We start from the raw sequence: 20,562 nt of genomic DNA, 5'->3' as shown, positions 1-20,562 counted from the left end.
CTCATCTGGAACTATCTTATAGGCCACAATCATGCCCCCCAGCCTGGGAGAGATAGAGAGAGAGAGAGAGAGAGAGAGAGAGAGACGTGAAATTACAATCATAACTCTGTCACACTGGATCATGGTACATAACCACTGACGATGTAGGTTCGAATCCATTTCATCGTTGTTGTTGCACATCCCCCTGCTTAACATTCTAACCATGTAAACCCTAGTGTCCCAATTTTACACACATAACAGGCAATAATTTGGCAAAAAAAAAAAAAAACAGCAAAATCTCCAATATTACCTGCTCTGATAAGAGCGCCCCTCACTTTTCAAAAGTGTGACAAGCACCACGACTTGCGGAGAACAGTATTTTGCTCCCTTGTATGCCTATTGCCTAATGTGTACAATGGAAGTATAACTGATTGAATAAATGAGGGGAGGGGACCAAGTACAGAGAGACCCCCTGGGGGACCAAGGTCAAGTGAAATATAATAGGGTTAAATAGCTAACACTTATTGTCTCCACCAGGCCGAAGGCATGGGGAGAGAGTATGTTTTGCACTCTGTCCGTGTGTGTGTGTGTCTGTCCTTCCGTCCGTCCGTTATCAGCTGTTGTCCGGCACCGTTGGCCCGATCCATGCCAAACTGTACACACACACTCCCTGGATGCCAACGACAAACCTCTGCCCCAAATATTCCTCAACGGGCTGTTATAGCCCCACCATGAGGCCGATTTAGGCAAAACACATTTCTGTAGATAACTCGTACACATTTTATCCATACATCACACAATTCGGTATATACACTATCTCCATAGTCATGTGATCAACACAGATCTGCACAATTTCACATCTTCCATCCTGATTGGCTAAGATTGGCTTCCAAAGCTCACATGCACGCACATTTCCACTAGGCCGAGGACGGCATTTTCCCCAAATCAGCCTCATGGTGGCGCTATAACAGGCCAATTTCTGATTTTACCTATAACTACATCGACAACTTATGTATGCGCACTACCTAGAGGCCATGGAAAAACATTTTCCCTGCATCCCTCCACATCTGCCGGTTATAGCGCCACCATGAGGCCGATTTCTGCAAAACACATTGTTAGTCGCACAGATTTCATCCAAATCTCACGCAAATCTGTACACATGATCTCTGTAGTCATGTGATCAAGACGAGCCTGTTGGATTTCTCAGATTCTACACTGATTAGCTAAGATTGCCTTCCCAAGTTTTCAGGAGTAGCCCGTTTTGTACAAAATGCTGCACATGTCCTGCTCATCCAGAATTCTATCCTCAGAGATGCTATGAGTGATCTGGCTCTGCATTTCCTCAACAAAATGAAGAAAATTGTTGCAAGAAACAAAAAAACAAAAAAAACATGTTTACTGTATATTACTCCTAAACATTTTGCCAAACATCACACACACTCCTATCCTCCTGGTGGAGACCTGTGCCCAGAAGGGCACTTTTTCAAGTTATCCCTCTTTTAGTTCCCAGTTCCCACCCTCTACAGAGTAGGCTATATGATGTGACAAAGCACTGCTGTAAAATCAAGAGTGAGATTTCAAGACAAAATGCTTGTTTCTGTTAACCAGATCGAGAAGCATCCTGTGGCCTCCAGAAGAAAAAAAAAACACCCCCTTTCTTAAAAGAAAATCTAAATGTATTTTTTATTTCAACCCCCAAGAAATGGGCCAAGGAGGGCAGAGTAGGAGAGATACAAAGAAACATGTGAGGGGGGGGAAAAGACAGTAGAAAGTGTAAAATGAGAGAGAGAGAGAGAGAGAGAGAGAGAGAGAGAGAGAGAGAGAGAGAGAGAGCTTGTAGATTTGCTTGTAGATTTGCAGTTTTCAGCGAGTGAGTATACATTTTGCACTATAGTAGTAGAGAGATCACCGAAAGACGGAAATGCAGTACAAGAGAGACGTATATATAAGATGGGGAGACATAAGTACAGTGAGACACAGTGAGACCAGTAAGTATAGTAAGACAGGAAGTGAACGAGACAGAGACAGACAGGGAGAGAACGAGGGGTGCATTTCTTTGGTCCGACGTTTTTTGATTGATTGATTGAAATATTTATTAACAGTTTGTAGAATTTACAGTACATTTTAAGCACAAACTCAATACAAAGACTGTCAACTGTGAGTGGACGACCCAATTAAGCATTACACTTGTTTACAACAGGGTCCACATTGTTCAATTCATCGTACTAACAGACGTCCTACCCCAAAACCCTAACCTAAGCATGTGTCTTAACCGACCACGCATGTTGGAGCCACGGGTGAGTCTTAACCGGCCACGTATGTCGGACTGTTAGTACGTAGGACAAGCATCTGGCCCCCAAGGGTATATACTATACAGATGCTGCACACTGAGAATCCAACATAGAAATAAATCACTCAGACGTGGAAAGAGACAGAGGAGTGTGAATGTGAGAAGTGGTGAGAAAAGAGAAAAGGGGAGTTAACAGACAGAGAGAGAAAGAGAGAGAATGCCCTTGAACGGCCTCCTCCTGTATAAGGATTTCCTCAGGATGGCCTTCTCACAAGGACACAGTGCTGCTTCAACAGTGAGCCATGCTGTCCTCCTGTGGCCAAGCCAGGTATTACCCCCCCCCCCCCCCCCCACACACACACACACACAGAAAAGACCAACCCTGGACTGAAGGTGAAGGCTTTGCACAGACACTCCTTATGTAACCCCCACTACAGCCTTTTGTAATTTTTTATTATTATTAATATTTTTAAAGGAGCATTATTTTTTAGGAGACTACTGTATCTTGTTTCCCCATCACATTAAACACCTAATGCTATGATACCCTGCCTCAGACAATAACTGGAATAGCTGCCATTTATCAGGGTGACTTTGGCCGCACGCACGCACGCACGCACGCACACACGCACGCATGCACGCACAGACACAGTTATAACTTATCACTTACTATTTTCTCCTCAGACAATTACAAGACACTGACTTGAGAATTAGACACCACGAAAGAGCTTTTATACTGTATGAAATGTTGCTTCGGCGAAAGGGCACAGAGACATTCTCTAGTCGAGCGACAGAGAATGTCAAGGCGACCTGTAAATTAGGTGATTCTTTTCTTGCCGCCCACACAGAAACGCGGTCTCTATAGTACTGCGTTAAGTCTCTGTCGGGGTGGGAACCTCATATGTCCAAAACGGACTCAAATTATTTTGAAAACAGCTGGGGTGCCCGCGCTGGCCGAGTGGTCCAGGCGCATGCCACATATAGGCTGTGGCCTGACAGAGCGTCGCGTGTTCGAGTCCCGTTCATGATGACCTTTGCTGCGTGTCTCTCCCCTTCTCTCTCTCCCTCTTTCCTGTCTCTCTTCACTTGTTCTATCAATAAAGGCAAAACGGCTAAAGCTGCAGATCTACAGTTCCAGACCCACAGGAACACGCCCAGGGGGCCGGGCCGCTTCCGGCGTGCTGCTCTGTGACCGAAACGGTTGAGAAATGACAGAGCTACCATGTTGGGGTCTCTCTACTGCACTGTACTGTTTACTGTACTGCATGTACTGGCACACCCGAAATCATCGTGCGTGTGTGTGTGTGTGTGTGTGTGTGTGTGTGTGTGTGTGTGTGTGTGTGTGTGTGTGTGTGTGTGTGTGTGTGTGTGTGTGTGTGTGTGTGTGTGTGTGTGTGTGTGTGTGTGTGTGTGTGCACAGGTGGTGGAAAACAACCATGCTGTTTTCGTGCTCAGACCCAGCCACCCACCCACCCACACACACACATAGCTCCGTAAGGGAGTGGTTGCACCGCGTCGTATTATAATCGGGACTAGAATACGTTCAATGTTCTTTTTCCACTGAGTCTTGGAAAATGGGGGTCGTCTTATAATCAGAGTCGTCTTATATTCGGCACGGAATATAAATAGGCTAAAAAATTGCAGAGATCTAAAAGCTCAAGAGTCAAGACACGGAAGCTTGAAGGTTGGATGCTTTCGCTACTTTTCTGTGACGCTGTTGCTGCAGTCATAATTATTTTTTTATATATATATAATTTTTATGCAACCCATTTTTTTCACCCAGTGTCAATTATCTAATGTAATCCTGGGCGCTACACTTCCTCTGCCAACCTGGGGGGGCAGTGGACTGAGCTCATGCTTCCTTCTATGCATGAGGAGTCCAAGCTGCTTGAATTATTTTCAAGTGACAGGGGAGAGTTTCCCCGGCCGGACGTAGCGCGTGGAAGGAACACGTTATTTCCGACCAGTTCCTTTCCCCTCCATCAGGCGCCCCAGGGGGAGGTATATAGTTTAGAGAATAGAGACCAGGATTACTGCATGTTTTTTGTGAGGGTACCTACCCTAGGGGACACAGGGAGAACATGCAAACTCCACACAGAAAGGCCCTTTCGCCAACCCCGCCTCGGGTATGGACACCGATGATGCGGAGGAGAGAACACGCCCCCAGCTGTAGTTGTAATGACGGAGTAGGACGTTCACCGTTCATTTATGAAAAAAACTAAACATGAAAAAGTTGAAAGCTGGAGATACGAGGTGTGTGTCCGACAGTGACAATCTGCCTCTCTGTTTCAGCCCAAATGAAAATATGCTCAACACAAATAACCAGGGTTCTGCCTTCCCACGGTTACCTAGGCAACCACTCCTGTCTGAAGCCTCGAGCTGCTGTATACGTTGTGGGTGTGTGTGTGTGTGTGTGTGTGCGTGTGTGCGTGTGTGTGTGGTTGGTTTTCTTCTCTTTTTTCAACACACAGTTGGGGATGCCGTTTCTGTACAAAGGGATCTGCTGTCTGTCTGGAAAAATGGAGAGTGGACAAATGGATAATGGATGGTGTGTGCCTGTGCGTGCGTGCGTGCGTGCATCTACAGCAGTGGTTTCCAACTGTGTGTATGCATGCATGTCTGTATACATCTATGTGTGCGTGATTTTTATTGGTGTGTGAATTCATATATGGCCAGTACAGAATTCATTCCCCATGCCAAAGCGCCAGCGCTCGCCCAGCAGTCTGCCGGTGAGGTGGTGAGGGACGATGTTAGGAGCTAAATAAAAAATGACCGCGACCTTCCGGTTAGCATGGACACTGGAGAAGGTGATCCATATCCATATATAGAGACATTACCACTTCCGGTTCAGGGGGCCGATTCACAGGGTCTTCTTCGCGGCCCTTTTCTGTTGGCACTGCCAACTGTCGGCAGTTGGCACTGCCGACCACAGCGCTGGAGTCAATGGTGGCATGGAATCGGTAAACGTGGCTGGAGAGAAATAGCAGTATAAGACGCACAGACAGAGGGGGTGGGTGTAATGGAGGCTTTCAGAAACGGGAGTAGGCGCGATGCTATAGGGGGAGGGGGTTGTTGCTGGGGGGTGGAGGTACCATTGCCGAAATTAAAGAATGCAAGCAAGTTAGAAGGTGGTGAAAGGAGGCACAGTTGGTGCCAGAGGACAGATCAATGTCAAAAGCTCTGACTGGGCCATGAGGCGCGGCGTGGAGATAGAGGACAAACAATGCGGAGGGGAAGCCATGCAGTGACGGAGGAGGAGAGGAAACTCCAGTGGGGACTGGCGCTAGTTTTGCCACAGTTTTGCTTGACGTCACGGTGCATGACTTCGGATCTGAACCGCTCTGAGCTGTTGTATGCGTGGAATTGTAAAGATACAGATACTATAGGCTACTGTGTAACAGCTACAGCTGTTATGTCTCTGGTTGGACTCCCCCTTCAAAACTGTATTCTGGGATGGTCCAGTCAGTGCTTTGAGTCTATGTGAGGATGTGTGTGTGTGTGTGTGTGTGTGTGTGTGTGTGTGTGTGTGTGTGTGTGTGTGTGTGTGTGTGTGTGTGTGCAAGAGAGAGAGAGGCTGATGCAGAGTGCTGTGTTTGGCCTGAAAGCCTGGACACGCGGGCCAAATCTTTCTATGAATAAAAGACAAGGCAGCGGAGAGAGGGGAGAGAGACAGAGAGAGACAGAGACAGACATACAGTAGGACAGTGCTTCTCAAACTTTGTTGTGACAATTAAGGATGTTAAAGGAAAACTAGGTAACATTTAGCCACACACACACACACACACACACACACACACACACACACACACACACACACACACACACACACACACACACAGTCATGATCCGTGACCTGTTCTGTCACCCTGATCGATGTGTTTCCCTATGTTCCTTGTTTTGGGTTTTACTTTTGTGTACTTTTACCGTTTATTTTGTAGTTCTAGTGTCTCTTGGTTTCCTGTGTTGCCCATGTTTACCTGCCTTGTCTAACCCTGTGATTAGTGTAGTGTTCCCCACCTGTGTCCTGTTATTCTCCCAGCCAATCCCTGTGTTGATTTGTCTGTTGTATTTCACCTGTGTCTAGTTAGTCCTTGTCTATTTATGTACCCTTGTGTTTTCAGTTCTCTGTTGGTTCGTTGCTTTTGTTGCCTGTGAGTATTTTTGTAGCCTTGATGCCTTGCTTGTTTGATCCCCTAGTTTTCCCAGTATATATAGTTTTCCCCTTGCCATCCTCGTGTTCCTAGTTTTGTTCCAACTACCTCTAGTGTTTTTTACTTGCTGTACCTGGACTCCTATTTGGTTGCAATAAAAACACTGAACTTGACTTTCCCTGCCTCACGTTCGGGTCCTATCCTCAACTTGACTCACACCGTGACACACACACACACACACACACACACACACACACACACACACACACACACACACACACACACACACACACACACACACACACACACACACACACACACACACACACACACACACACACACACACACACACACACACACACACACACACACACACACACACAGGGCCAATGTTTTTCTGTGCTGGGGGAGAGGGGACCTTGTCCAGAGCTCTTAATTGATCCCTTTGAACTTCAAAGGGGGTGTCCACTGAGTTGATTCATTGGGCCATAAAAGTGTCAAACTTGTTATGTGCTCGTTAGTACTCTAATCAATTAAATCATAAAAAGACCTGTTTGATGTCTGTCAATAAGGGGAGTGGGGAGTGTGTTTGCACACACACAAACCTAGTATCCCTTTAAAAAAAAGGGATCAAAACATTTCCAAACATTTTCGATATTTCGCAAAATTGTTCAAAAATAGCAGATGTACAAGCTCGCAGCACGGCACGAATTGATACGCTGCGAGATATTCTTTAATAACCAACACCTCACATATTATGTGAGCTATGTTGACGGAATGTGAGCTATTTTTAATAGCCAATATGTGAGCGATTTTTATAGGCAACATATAAGTGGATAAAGGGGACCCCCCCCCCCCAATCCAGGACGCCACTTTCAGTACCAATGCAGTCAGAACCGAACAAGAACAGGGAGAGGGGTAACGTCAGTCTGTGTGTGTGAGTGCGCACGCACGTGTGTGTGTGTGTGTGTGTGTGTGTGCTTTGAAAATAAATGTGGACTCAAATAAAGAAATTGAAATGCATGCATACGTGCGTGCGTGCAGGCGTGCGCATGTACGACTGGGAGCCATCACAGAGGCACACACACACCTGTGAGCCAGATGCACTCACGTCTCAGTGGCTGCAGGACACTGCCATGATGAGGCACTGATGTCATTAATAATACAAGCTCTTTGTACAGGCCACTTCATCCATCTCTTTCTGCACACGCACACGCACACGCACACACACACACACACACACACACACACACACACACACACACACACACACACACACACACACACACACACACACACACACACACACACACACAGAGTGTAGAGCCATTTGTAGTCCCAGAAGCATGCAGTGTAGAGTGCATCCTGTACAGTTGTCTGTCCAAGGCTCCGAGGGTCACTTCCTCCTGAAGTCTAATTTATGCTTCGTTGCACCACGGTGTCGTACGTCCAAAATAGCTGACCTATAAGCTCACGGCGCATCGCGTCTGCAACGCGTTGTGAGCTTGTAGGTCAGCTATTTCCTATAAGTATGAACAAAGTAATCTGGTTTAGCCGATTTTGGACTGAGGCAGATTCTAGCCGATTTTGGACTGAGGCAGATTCTAAAAACGCCTTCTAAATCCTGACCTAAGTTTTCTGAAAAACCTTAGGTTTTGTACATTGTTCAGTGTTACTGTGAGGCAGGTGGTTTCGCTCGACGCACCCAAGGCTAAAAGTCTTTCAACTCTCGTAGATTGAAAATGTCAGAATCGATAAATACATCTACGAGAGTTGTCCGTCTGTCCCGACTCCCACGTCCACACCAACAGAAGGTTTTTTCCGTGGAGCGGCCGGCGGCGCGGCGCATGCAGATCATGATGCATATGGCAGATGCAAGCAGTATAACATACATTACGGTTCATTAGTCCGTCAGAAAAAATGCTCCGAGCAGAGGGCTCCACCCCCACCCCTGGCTCACCACAGACCCCCTCACCCCCCCATTATGTGTTGCATAAAACACACAGGTGCCATAATAAAAATACATTTTTGCATGTCTGACTATAATAACTTTGGGGCAGGCCCTAGAGTTTGAATGGACAGGTATCAGTCCAAAGGGAGACATCGAAGAGGAAAGGACGGATGGGGAAGGATCAACATATGGAATGTCAGAACAGGTCAGCTCCATATATGGAGATCTATGGGGTTGAGGTTTGATGTCAGATGTAAAGTTGCTGGCCAATATTGATAACATCAGGGATCTCCATTATATGGGCTTAATATTGAACATCAGGGATCTCCATATATGGGCTTAATATTGAACATCAGGTATTTCCATCCCTGGTGATGTCACGTGATGTCACGTGCTCCATCACTGATTATAAATGGTAAATGGTGCATTTATATAGCCTTTTATCCAAGGCGCTTTAGGTAGATTGTGCATTACATTCACCCATTCATACACCGATGCCGGCGGAAACCATGCAAGGCACCAACCAGCACATCAGGAGCAATTTGGGGTTCAGTGTCTTGCTCAAGGACACTTCGACACTGACTCTGGGGGAGCCCGGGTTCCAACTAGCAAGCTTGCGATTACCATCCGGCCACTCTACCGCACCCATGATGCCATGTGATGTCACGTTCTCTCTCACCCCGACCAACCAACCGACCGACCGACCAACCAACCAACCGACCGACCAACCAACCAAACAACCGACCAACCAACCAAACAACCGACCAACCAACCAACCAACCGACCGACCAACCAACCGACCGACCGACCGACCGACCGACCGACCGACCGACCGACCGACCGACCAACCAACTTCCACTGACGGGAAATGTACGATTCCATAGTTAATTATTATTATTATTCATTTTCCACCAAAAATATATAAAATAAATTAAAACCATTATTATTGAGAAAACACAGCCCCCTCATGCATTAGGACGGCAATATCAGTCACCAGAACCATCGGGAAGAGAAGAGAAGAGAAGAGAAGAGAAGAGAAGAGAAGAGAAGAGAAGAGAAGAGAAGAGAAGAGGTCAAAAGCAGAGGGGAGGAGAGGAGCTCACCTCCTGAACCCCCACTGTGCTGAGAGCTCTGCACAGCGAGCGGCTCCATTCCCATGCTTTCACTAGGAGTATGCACCAGAAATCTGCGCACGTGCACACGCACACTTACACTTACTATATACCAGCACATACACACACACAGCTGCACACACACACACACACACACACACACACACACACACACACACACGTGTACAGAAACACCATAACATATTCTGAGGATGAACACTCCCAACCATACAAGCATTCCATTTATCGCCACAATAAATGTCATCGTGGTCCAGATCTGACATCGCCGATAGACTATCCCTTTCTCCTTTATCTCTGACTCTTCATAATCCATCCAGGCTACATTAAATATCCACTCCAGATATTTCAGCCACGTATAAGGGGCACCACATTGAAGCGGCACCGCGGTTGAAGAGCCTGGAAGCACACTGTATATCCCTGAGTGTTCCTTTACACTGTATATCCCTGAGTGTTCGTTTATCGCAGACGGTACACATTTCTGTTACATCCGTACACACACACAAGAGTTGAAAATGGATACATGACCGCTGAGGATTTTACTGTGTGTGCATTGCTACACGTTTATGGTAGACCTGAGATCAGATTCTAAAAATGTCTTCTGCATCCTGACAGTTTTCTGAAAAAACTATGTTTCTATGTCAGTCGTTCTTCGATTTTTCAATAGCTAAAGCATAACATAATGCTAACACCAAAAGGGGTTAAATTATAATGCATGTTAAAAGCTACTTCAGAACAGCTGTCGACTCAAAAGGTTCATGTGCCGACACTCGAGGTCAAATCGATCTGACAATCATAGAAGGGTGACTAAAGACTGCCAAATATTATTTTTGTTTTAAACTATTTTGTCCAATGTCAGCGACAAGACCTAGCTGTCAGACAGTCTGGCTGTGGAGATGTCTACCGTAGTAGGCCTTAATTACTACTAAACTCAGTAGTTCTCAAACCCACAGAAGAGAAGATTTGCGTTAATAAATTCAAAATGATTATACAAAAATGTAGAAATATAATATATTCTGCTTCCCCGACCTCCCACACTGTGACGTAAACCCGTGTGATTGACTGGAAGCTATATGTTTGGCCACCACAATTAGTAAAATGATCAAAAGACTGTGGGGTGGCGACACGCCGTTGGCTCAATCAAATTTCAGGATGTAAGTATGTATACACATACAGTAGTACTGTACAGAACAGCTATACACACACTGTATACACTAATACATAACATTGCAACCTTGCAAACACGCACAAACAGTGTCTCCCACAGACACGTGCGCACGCGCGCACACACACACACACACACACACACACACACACACACACACACACACACACACACACACACACACACACACACACACACACACACACACACACACACACACACACACACACACACACACACACACACACACCTCTGCCTCCTGTGAGTGTCCTTGAGTGTCGGTATCATTCTCCCGACCACATTCTGTCACCTCCCACCCATGCACCACCCCATCCCCCCCTCTCTCTCCTCCTCTCTACTACTTGTCATTTTTCTATCTCTGACGCCCCCCCCCCCCCCCCCCCCCGGCCACCCCCCATGATGTTCCCATATGTCAGATTGCACAGACTGATTGTGTGTCATTGAGCAAACATGTGTCTATATTGCTGTGATTGAAGTTTGTGTGTTTTGTCTTGCTCTCTCTCTCTCTCTCTCTCTCCGTCTCTCTATGTCTCTCTGTCAGTGACGGTGGCACATTGAGGACACAGTGTCCCAGCTGGTCAACGTGATGGAGGAAGTGACACGAGGAGAGAGGCGTGGAATTAATGTCACACAAGGGGCCGAGGGCATCGAGGTCAATACAAGGCCTGTCTCTTAATCAGCCGCCTTCACCGGAGCACAACTGAGCACATGTGCACGCTCGCGCATGCACGCAGCCACGCACGCACGCACGCAGCCACGCACGTGCACACACACACACACAGTGTGCCTGTCCATCTGTTCCGCTCTGATGTAGAGAGCGGAACCCTGTTCACAACATATTGTAGACGCTTTCGTGCAAAGTGGTTACGTAAAAAGAGCCACGAGTGCATATGTTTTTAGCTTAAAAATAAACAAAGCTGACGGTGGTTGGATGGGTGTGTGTGTGTGTGTGTGTGTGTGTGTGTGTGTGTGTGTGTGTGTGTGTGTGTGTGGGGGGGGGGGGGGGGTGGTTAGGTTTCACTGAGCATTCACTAACACCCCCATTTGTGCGGTTGGAACTGTATATGACCCCATTCTGGAAAAGTTTTGTACCAGAAGAGCAGAATATTATTATATAAGATTTTCGGTATTGTTCAAAGATTTAAAAAAAATTGCAGATCTATTGCAGAACCACAAGGTCACGGGTTCGATCCCGGGCACCACCAACTCAGAATATGAGCAGCGCGGCTGGGGTACGGCAAGTCGTGCGGTCGTACTGGGAGCTGACGGTAGGTGTAGTGCTCCACCTCAGCATCTCCCAGGGGACTAATAATAGTATAAATGGATAAAGTGATTATAATGATAAGTACTTAGTGTGACCACTATACTTTTGCTGGTGACATGTTTTTTACGCACGCAGGCCCGCCTGGGAGCGACAGACAGACTCCAGAATCGTTCGGGCACAATCGCTGTTTTAAGTTACATGTACAATTACAAACGCCGGCCTCTGAGGAGAGCTTTGTCTGGCCACTGACCAAATGATACGGTAGCACACTAGCATTGTATCACTTGCTGATGTCTATAATTATGCTACAATTTAGGCATTTAGCAGAGCGACTTGCAGTAAGCAAGAACAAAAAACATGGAAATACATCATGTACATAAAGATAGTCATCATGAATCATACTGTATACGTAAGCTAAGAACGTAACACACACACACACACAGTGTGCAAACACTAATAAGCATTAGACAGGTCGCTTAACACTCACTTAGCAGTGGTGTCAGGAACCGTGTGTCAGGACAGCGTGACATACATGACTTGGCACAAGCATCCTCTCCCTCTTCTTCCTCCCCCCCCCCCCCCCCCCCACACACACACACACCTCATGTAATGCCATGATGTATACTTTGCAGGTCGGGGTCTTTGCAGCCAGGGCCCCAGGACTCTGGAACAGGTTTGCTATAGTTCCCATTTTTTGACTTTTTTGACCTTACAACAGAACTTGTTTGTGTGTTTTTATTCGCACCGATACTGTTTTTATTGCTGAAATTGTTGTTGATGATTATGATCCATTGTTTGATTTGAAATTATTAAGCACTTTGTAACATTGTTTAAAAAGGTGTTATATATGGTTATCTGTCCTGATCAGAGGTCAGAGGTGTCTTAATTTTTTGTTTTCCAATGTGTGACAACGTGTCACACATTGGAAATAGCAGATCTAAAAGCTCACGAGGATTGTGAGCTTAACCCATTCTGGACGGGGACCCCTTTTGGTGTTTTAAGCATTATGTTATACTTTAGCTATTGAAAAATACCAGATCTACAAGCTCATAGCGCGGCACTCTTGTAGATCTGCTATTTTTTTTTTATCGTGAAAATGTGGGGCAAATCTTTGAATATATATATCCCTGGAACAACATCTTTTCAGATGGGGGGGGGGGGGGATCTGCGGCCAAGTACAGATATTTTTCGGGGTCCTTGACATGAAAATGTTTGATAACCACTGACATAGAAACATAGGTTTTTCAGAAAACTGTCAGGATACATTTGTAGCATCGGCCGCAGGTCTAAATTTAAAGACCTGCTTTTTTCGGTGGACAGCGCTGGCACGCATCCAAGTCCAAATCACCCTTAAAAGGACATGACTGGCATGGACGGGTACAGTGACAGCCACGGCACGGCGCCACCCAGTATTGACCGGTGCCGTGCTGTGACACCGTGACCGGGAAATCAATGACAATAATATGGAGGATGACTGTGACGCTGTGGAGACCATGCAGACATTAATTTTCATAACCAGTTAAGTCCACACTTCTTTGACAAACAGCTTGTGAGCTAGTACTGTAGATGTAGCGAAATGGCCAAAGCATTTCCGGGGGTCCCCAGCCAAAAACGTTGAGAACCCCTGGCTTAGACAGTGGTGGGAAAAGTACTCAAATGTTGTACTTAAATAAAAGTATCAATACTGCAATGTATTCCCGGAAGTCCCATATTCAAAATGTACTCAAGTAAAAGTTCAAAAGTATCGGCATCAAAATGTACTTAAAGTGAAAAAGTAAGTAAAAGTACTCATATTGCAGAATGTCCCATTTCACAAGTTCAAATGTGTACAAAACCTTTTGAAAATAGCAGATCTATAAGCTCACAATGAGTCGCATTCAAATGGCCGAAATGTACCGGTATATATAGGGTCTAATTAAAAGTGGTCTAATTAAAATTTTAATTTCCAAACTAACTACGAAAGTTTTCAAATAATTGCAGTGGAGTAAAAGTATGATATTTGCCTCTGAGATGTAGTGGAGTAGAAGTGAAAGTATCGGAAATTGGAAATAATTAAGTAAAGTACAAATACCTCAAAATTGTACTTAAGTAAATAGTTACTTAGTTGCATTCCACCACTGGGGATTGAATGCGACCAAAACTAAAACTAAAATCTCCTTGAATCCATGGCTTCATATGGGGTGTGCAATTGATTGGCACAGGTCTCCACCAGGCCAGCTCAGGTTGTGGCCTCTTGGTGGCGCTATAATAAGCCAATGTGAAAAGGGTGCCATTTCTTCTTATGCCTTCTTACGCAATTGGATGATTTGAGGCATTTTAGCAAAACACATTATTGGAACAACCAAAAATGTGTTTTGAAAAATCCACCTGTTGGTGGTGCTATAACGCGAAAAGGGTGGGATATATTCCTCAGCCTAGTAGGAAAGTCGGAAATTCGGAAAGTTGCACGCTGCGTTCATGATTTGAGGCTTTTTGTTCAAAACAGGCCAATCCTGCAAACTTTGATGGTTTAATGTTTGATGTTAGCCAATTAGGATGTAATATCGGACAGATCCGTCTTGAACACATGACTGTAGAGATACTGTGTAATGATTTGTGGGATTTTTGGACAGAATCTGGAGGAGTAATATAAAAAAAATGTTTTACAAAAGCCTATAGCAGCCCGTTCTGGAAAATTGTTCATCGTTGGCATCCAGGGAGTGTGTGTGCAAAATTTGGTATCGACCGGGTTAACGGTGCTGGAGATTAACTGTACACGGACGGACGGACGGACGGACGGACGGACGGACACACACACACACACACACACACACACACACACACACACACACACACACACACACACACACACACACACACACACACACACACACACACACACACACACACACACACACACACACACACACACACGGACGGAGTGCAAAATATACTCTCTCCCCATGCCTTCGGCCTGGTGGAGACAATAAATCATTGTTTGGGTGAACTACTCCTTTACATACATCTTTAAATACAATGGTTAAATTGTCAAGGCGGAAACGTCATTATGTCCAAAACTGTTACTTTTGAGGCTTCGAATTCAGAAACGGGCCGTTAATTTACGGGGGGTAAAAAAATAACACAAAAAAGGAGAATATGATAAGATAAGATTGAGTTTCTGCCCGAGAATAACGATAAATCAAACACATCTGACATTGTCTACATTTCCCGAAAAGTCTGACCAGAGGCAGGAATAAAACATAATCCCAGCACCGGCAATATAGACGAATGAGTGGGGAGGTGGGTATCGAAAGCAGAGGCAAGAAATCCCCCCCCCCACACACACACACACCCCCAGCAAATCAAGCCCGGGACGTGCCCACAAGCAGCCAGTGTGTCAATGCGGGCAGGATGCCATCCGGATTAGTCCTGTATGGTGTGGCTATAGCTTCACCACTCAACGCCGTGATTTGTGTGGCTTCATTCACAAAATGTACACATAGTGAACTTATAGTATCAATAGCTAAAGATCGGAGCTGGTCCAGGGAGGGAAGCCACGCCGTTATTAGACTCCATGTCCAATAACGTCCATGTCTGTTGTGTCCGAAATTCGGTCAAAGAGGAGTTTGTTCAGAAGACACAAGAGCTTTGCGCATATAGATTATGGTGCAGTGTTATCTATAGTCCAGTGGTTCCCAAGCTTTTTCATGTCAAGGACCCCCAAATTGACACTGATTATAGCCTGCGGACCCCGGCTCTAGCAGTGATTCTCAACCCGTTTAATTTCAACGACCCCCAGTTTGACATGCATTAGTCTACCGACCCCTCATTTAAAGGCATTTCTATCTCTGGGGAACCCCAATTTATATTGTAAAATCAATGTTAATTTAACTACACTCTCAGAGTTACAGACTCATATGGGTTCATTTGGTTCCAAACTATCATTTAGCTGGGGACCCCCTGGAACTCCCTCAAGGACCCCCTATAGGTTCCCCACTTTGGAAACCACTGGTATAGATTATGGTGCAGTGTTATCTATACTGTTTCACTATCATTTCTCTATGTATCGGCCACAGTGACAGTACTCACAGGGAGGGGTCATGGACTAGGTCTTTGAGGTTGATGCCACTGCGGTCCTCTGCAAGGTTCCGAAAACAGCTGTCACTCACTGCAGAGAGAGAGAGAGAGAGAGAGAGAGAGAGAGAGAGAGAAAAGGGTTTGATATATTAAGCACACTTACCGGTAAGTTATAAGCTACCAGACATAAAAGGGATGCAAGAACTACATATACAGTATCCGTTTAAAAATAGGCACTTGGAATAAATCAATGACACACTAAACCATTTTATGTAGACCAAGGGTTTCCAAACAACACGTTTTCTTTTATGTACTCCTCTTCATCACAAATGAATTCTACATCCGTGACCTTGAATGTTATTTATGCATTTTTTTTTTGTTGAAAGAGCAAGCGTGACTATTTTCCCAGACTATCTCTCTCGCTTTGATGCAAGCCTCTTTTACATCCACAAACAAGTTATTAAGACCCACCCACACACACACACACACACACACACACACACACACACACACACACACACACACACACACACACACACACACACACACACACACACACACACACACACACACACACACACACACACACACCACCCACCACCCCATGCTATAGTGTCACCCTCCTTCAGCCACTGTGGGGCCTCGCCTGCCGAGTGTGCAGGTGTGAACCACATGAGTCATCGTTGTGATCAGAGATGCCTGTGGTGACAGGTAGAAAGAGAGAGAGAAGAGGGGGAGAGAGACGAGACTATTCGTTTCAAAAAGCTTTATACGCTCTATATAACAGTATATTGTAACGACGCAATGTGACATACGTAGCTCTGCTGTACCCCCTCCAACTCTATATATTTTCCCCGTTTTCAACTGTTTCTGTACGATATTGTTTATGGGGGTTTTTGCGGCAAAGGCCGGCAGGCTCGGGACTCGAACCTGCGGCACGCCGTCAGGATGGATTACCGCCTTAGGTGCCTTGCCTGGACCGCTCAGCCGCGGCCCAGGCCCAAAACATTGATAGTATAGACCTACAGTTGCCTGTTTTGTACAAAATGGCGCAAATCCGGCGTGTCCGATTTCGGTGAAACTGTGCACACATATTCTCACTAAGAAATACCACTTGACATTTTTTCAATGTCCTTGAAATTAAACGGGTTGAGAATCACTGCTAGATACGTACAAATCTTCTCTTATGGGGGTCCTTGGCATATGTTTTCAAATGGGGGTCCGCGGGGAAATTAGTGTCAATTTGGGGGTCCTTGGCATGAAATAGTTTGGGAACCTGCACTGTCCCAGTGATTATGGAAGACAGGAGGAAGGATGATCAGAGTGATGATGATGAGAGGAGCAACGACGGAGGTGAAAAGCACAGAGAGAACAGGAAAGATGGAGGTTCAGAGAACAGAACAGGACTGCCAGTGGTGTTGTGCTGTGGTGGAAACAGAGGTAAACAGGGAATGCAGGCCATTGCTCCAGGCTCTGGCAAATAAATGGGAGAGTGCTGACATTTGCACACCGAGCCAGCTGAGAGAGAGAGGGGTGGGGGGCAGAGAGACACAGAGAGAGAGCGAGAGAGAGAGAGAGAGAGAGAGAGAGAGAGAGAGAGAGATGTACAAGGCAGGGGGAAAGGCTAGCAGGCACGTGGAGTGTACACTACCCCGGCTCAAGACAGGCAATGCTGCATAAGTGTGCGTGTTGGCGTGTGTGTGTGTGTGTGTGTGCGAGCGCGCGCGTGCGTGTGTGTGTGCGCATGTGTTGGGAGAGGGAACTTCCTTCAAGACTGCAGTATTTCTTACAATCTCACAAACGCACACACACACACACACACGCACACACTTGCACGCGCACACACACAGAGAGAGAAGCCTCCTCAGTCTTTCTCTCTCAGCTACCCCTTGATCTAAAAATAGCCGTTCCACTCTCTCCTACAACAGGCAGCAACGGTTCTGAACCAATCAACACGCTCTGTCAAAGGCACCCACCACCCCTGTGTGTGTGCGTGTGTGCGTGTGTGTGTGTGTGTGTGTGTGTGTGTGTGTGTGTGTGTGTGTGTGTGTGTGTGTGTGTGTGTGTGTGTGTGTGTGTGTGTGTGTGTGTGTGTGTGCACGTACGAGTGTGCGTGCGTGTGCATTGTGCAAGTGGGGGAAATCCTGACAAAAGGTAATAAAAATCCCCCCCCCCCACCACCTAACTGGAGGGAGAAAGCCTTCCCTTCTAGAGGAGGAGAGCAAACAATAGGAGAAGGGAAAGAAAGGGGTGAAGAAAAAAGGAGCAAGAGAAGAATAAGAAGAGAGAGAGAGGACTCGCAAGAAGAGTGTATGGGGGAAAGAGAGAGAGAAAGAGAGAGGACTCGCAAGAAGAGTGTATGGGGGGAAAGAGAGAGAGAGAGAGAGGACTCGCAAGAAGAGTGTATGGGGGGAAAGAGAGAGAGAGAGAGAGAGAGAGAGAGATCTGGCTGCAGTTGAAACAGGCTTCAAAGGAATATTAATGTGATCCTGTGCAGGAGCTGAAGACGGAGAGAGAGAGAGAGAGAGAGAGAGAGAGGGGGGGGGGGGGGGGGAGAAGGAGAGAGACAGGGAGAGAAGAGAGAAAAGAGGGGGGGGGGGCAAAAACTGAGATCATGGAGGAGGAGAGAAAAGAGGGGAGGATTCCCATGCAGTTGAATGGCCAGCTAAATAGGGGAGGATTCCCATCTCTCCCCATGCAGGTGAATGGCCAGCTATAAAGGGGATGGAACCCTCTAACTAAAGCCTGATTTACCCTTGGCATATTGCATGCCGTAAATAGCAGATCTACAAGCTCACAACTTGTCCCATTCGTGGCACGCTGTGTCCCATTCGTGGCACTTTGTACCCTCTCTCAGAGTTGCAGACCTGTAAAGGTCCGTGTGTAGATCAGTGGTTTTCATGCTACACTGCATAATCTCCTCTCCCTGAAATGCACCAAGCATGCTAGAGAGTCGCTCGTTAAAAGCCAAAAACGTCAAGTCCATGCAAGCAAAAGTCTGTTGTCCGCGTCACATATCTGAAAGATCAGAGATCCCTCTGCCTACACCGTCACGTCTGGGGACATTTGAAATGCAATGAATGGCCTAAAACTGGTTGGAAACTAAAAATAAAAAATAAAAAGAACTGCATTGCAGAACCAATGCAAATACTTTAGGGGCGGTTCTTAATATCGGGAAGATGATCTGATTTGTTTTCGAAGCAGTGGGCGTATAAGTTTGTTAGCGGCCGTTCTCGCTGCAGTTCTGCAGCCCATGGAGTACAGATTGGATTTAAAGGTCCCCAGACACATCAGCAGGCAGAGACCTCTGATCGTCTGTGGCTATGTGACACTAAACCCATCCTGACTATTACTGTAGGAGCAGTGCAGGGCCGCTGTGGAACAGCACCTGGAAAGCTCTTCAATTAGGGGTTCAGTGTCTTGTGTGTCAACTATAGGGATGTCCTGATAATCTTTGCTCACGGTCCGATCATTTGATTTTGAGCATCTGCCGATACCGATTTTTCCCGGTCCAATATTTATATTTTATATTTATGATAGATAGTGGAAGGAGAGAGGAGGGAAGGGAGGTGGGTGAGGAGGAGAGAGGTGAGATCCTGGACTGAGCTGTCTTTTTTTTCCACCCAAGAGAGACGATAGATTAGAGAGACAAAGATGATTGGTTTAGGAATGCGACAAAAATAAAAGCATAAATTAATTCAGGTCTCCATGCGGTGAGTAATAGATAGAAAAAAGTGAACTATCCCTTTAATGTAAAAAATAATATGATATGGCATTTTGTTTAACTTTTTTTATTTAAGACCTTAACTGAAAAGTATATATTAGGCGTCGGCACGATCGATCCAAGGCAAAATACAATCGTTCAAATAAACATGCTTCGAAAATGCATGTGGCCATGCACCCCATCTGACCTCTGAACATGGCAGCCTCTCACGAAATAAACTCTTAGAGATTTTAAAGTGTGCCTCTCCAGAACAGGCTAAATTGACCAGCACCTGGCGGTCTGTATACAGCAGGTCCTCATCAGCCTCTATTTGCTTGTGCTAAAGAGGACTGCAGTGTCTCCATCAACATTATTATGTTTTTGCATCCACTTTCACTGGCATATTCGGTGACCATTTACCGGTCCATTGGTTCATATACCAGCTCATATTCGCTTCCACCTGTGTGTCTGTGTCTGTGCGTGCGTGCGTTCTTGCGTGCGTGCGTGCGTGCGTGTAATCCCTGGATGTCCCCAGGCTATATAGGAGTGGGAGGAAAGCAGCAGCCCAGTGCTTTGGAGGCATTATACAGGGCCGAGTGCTAACTGAGAGAATGTCCTCCTCCATGTTCACATGGGATACGGAGGTACATGCATGCATGTCGCTGACGCACGCACGCACACAGACATAGACACACACACACACTTGAAAGGGACCACAGAGGCCAGTAAAGTGCAGGGGAGGGGGGTAAATAAAAGGGATAAGGAAGGGATGAAAAACAAATGTCAATTGATGGAGTGTAACTGAATAGGAAGCACACAGGAATGTCACCCGACACAGGGGAAAACAAGGAGAG

General features: G+C 46.1%; 2 protein-coding genes across 3 annotated transcripts in view; one reads left to right on the top strand and one right to left on the bottom strand.

Moving 5' to 3' along the window:
• The window catches only part of vgll2a (vestigial-like family member 2a), a 436,332-nt gene that overhangs the window by 268,307 nt on the left and 147,463 nt on the right, over positions 1–20,562 (top strand). The window lies entirely within an intron of this gene.
• Positions 1–20,562, bottom strand: part of gphnb (gephyrin b) — a gene marked incomplete at its 5' end in the record, with an annotated part of 127,483 nt that overhangs the window by 77,810 nt on the left and 29,111 nt on the right. For both annotated transcript variants that reach the window (XM_083789817.1, XM_083789818.1), the window contains 2 exons: positions 1–43; positions 16,018–16,096. The exon at positions 1–43 is cut by the window's left edge and continues 15 nt beyond it. In XM_083789817.1, coding sequence (XP_083645943.1) covers positions 1–43; positions 16,018–16,096 — 122 coding nt within the window. The remainder of the gene's footprint in view (positions 44–16,017; positions 16,097–20,562) is intronic.

This window comes from Protomyctophum parallelum (assembly GCF_964188405.1).
Source record: "Protomyctophum parallelum genome assembly, chromosome: 19".
NCBI classification, from domain to species: domain Eukaryota; kingdom Metazoa; phylum Chordata; class Actinopteri; order Myctophiformes; family Myctophidae; genus Protomyctophum; species Protomyctophum parallelum.
The sequence above is the reverse complement of the archived record's forward strand: the minus strand, read 5'-3'. Positions and strand labels throughout refer to the sequence as shown.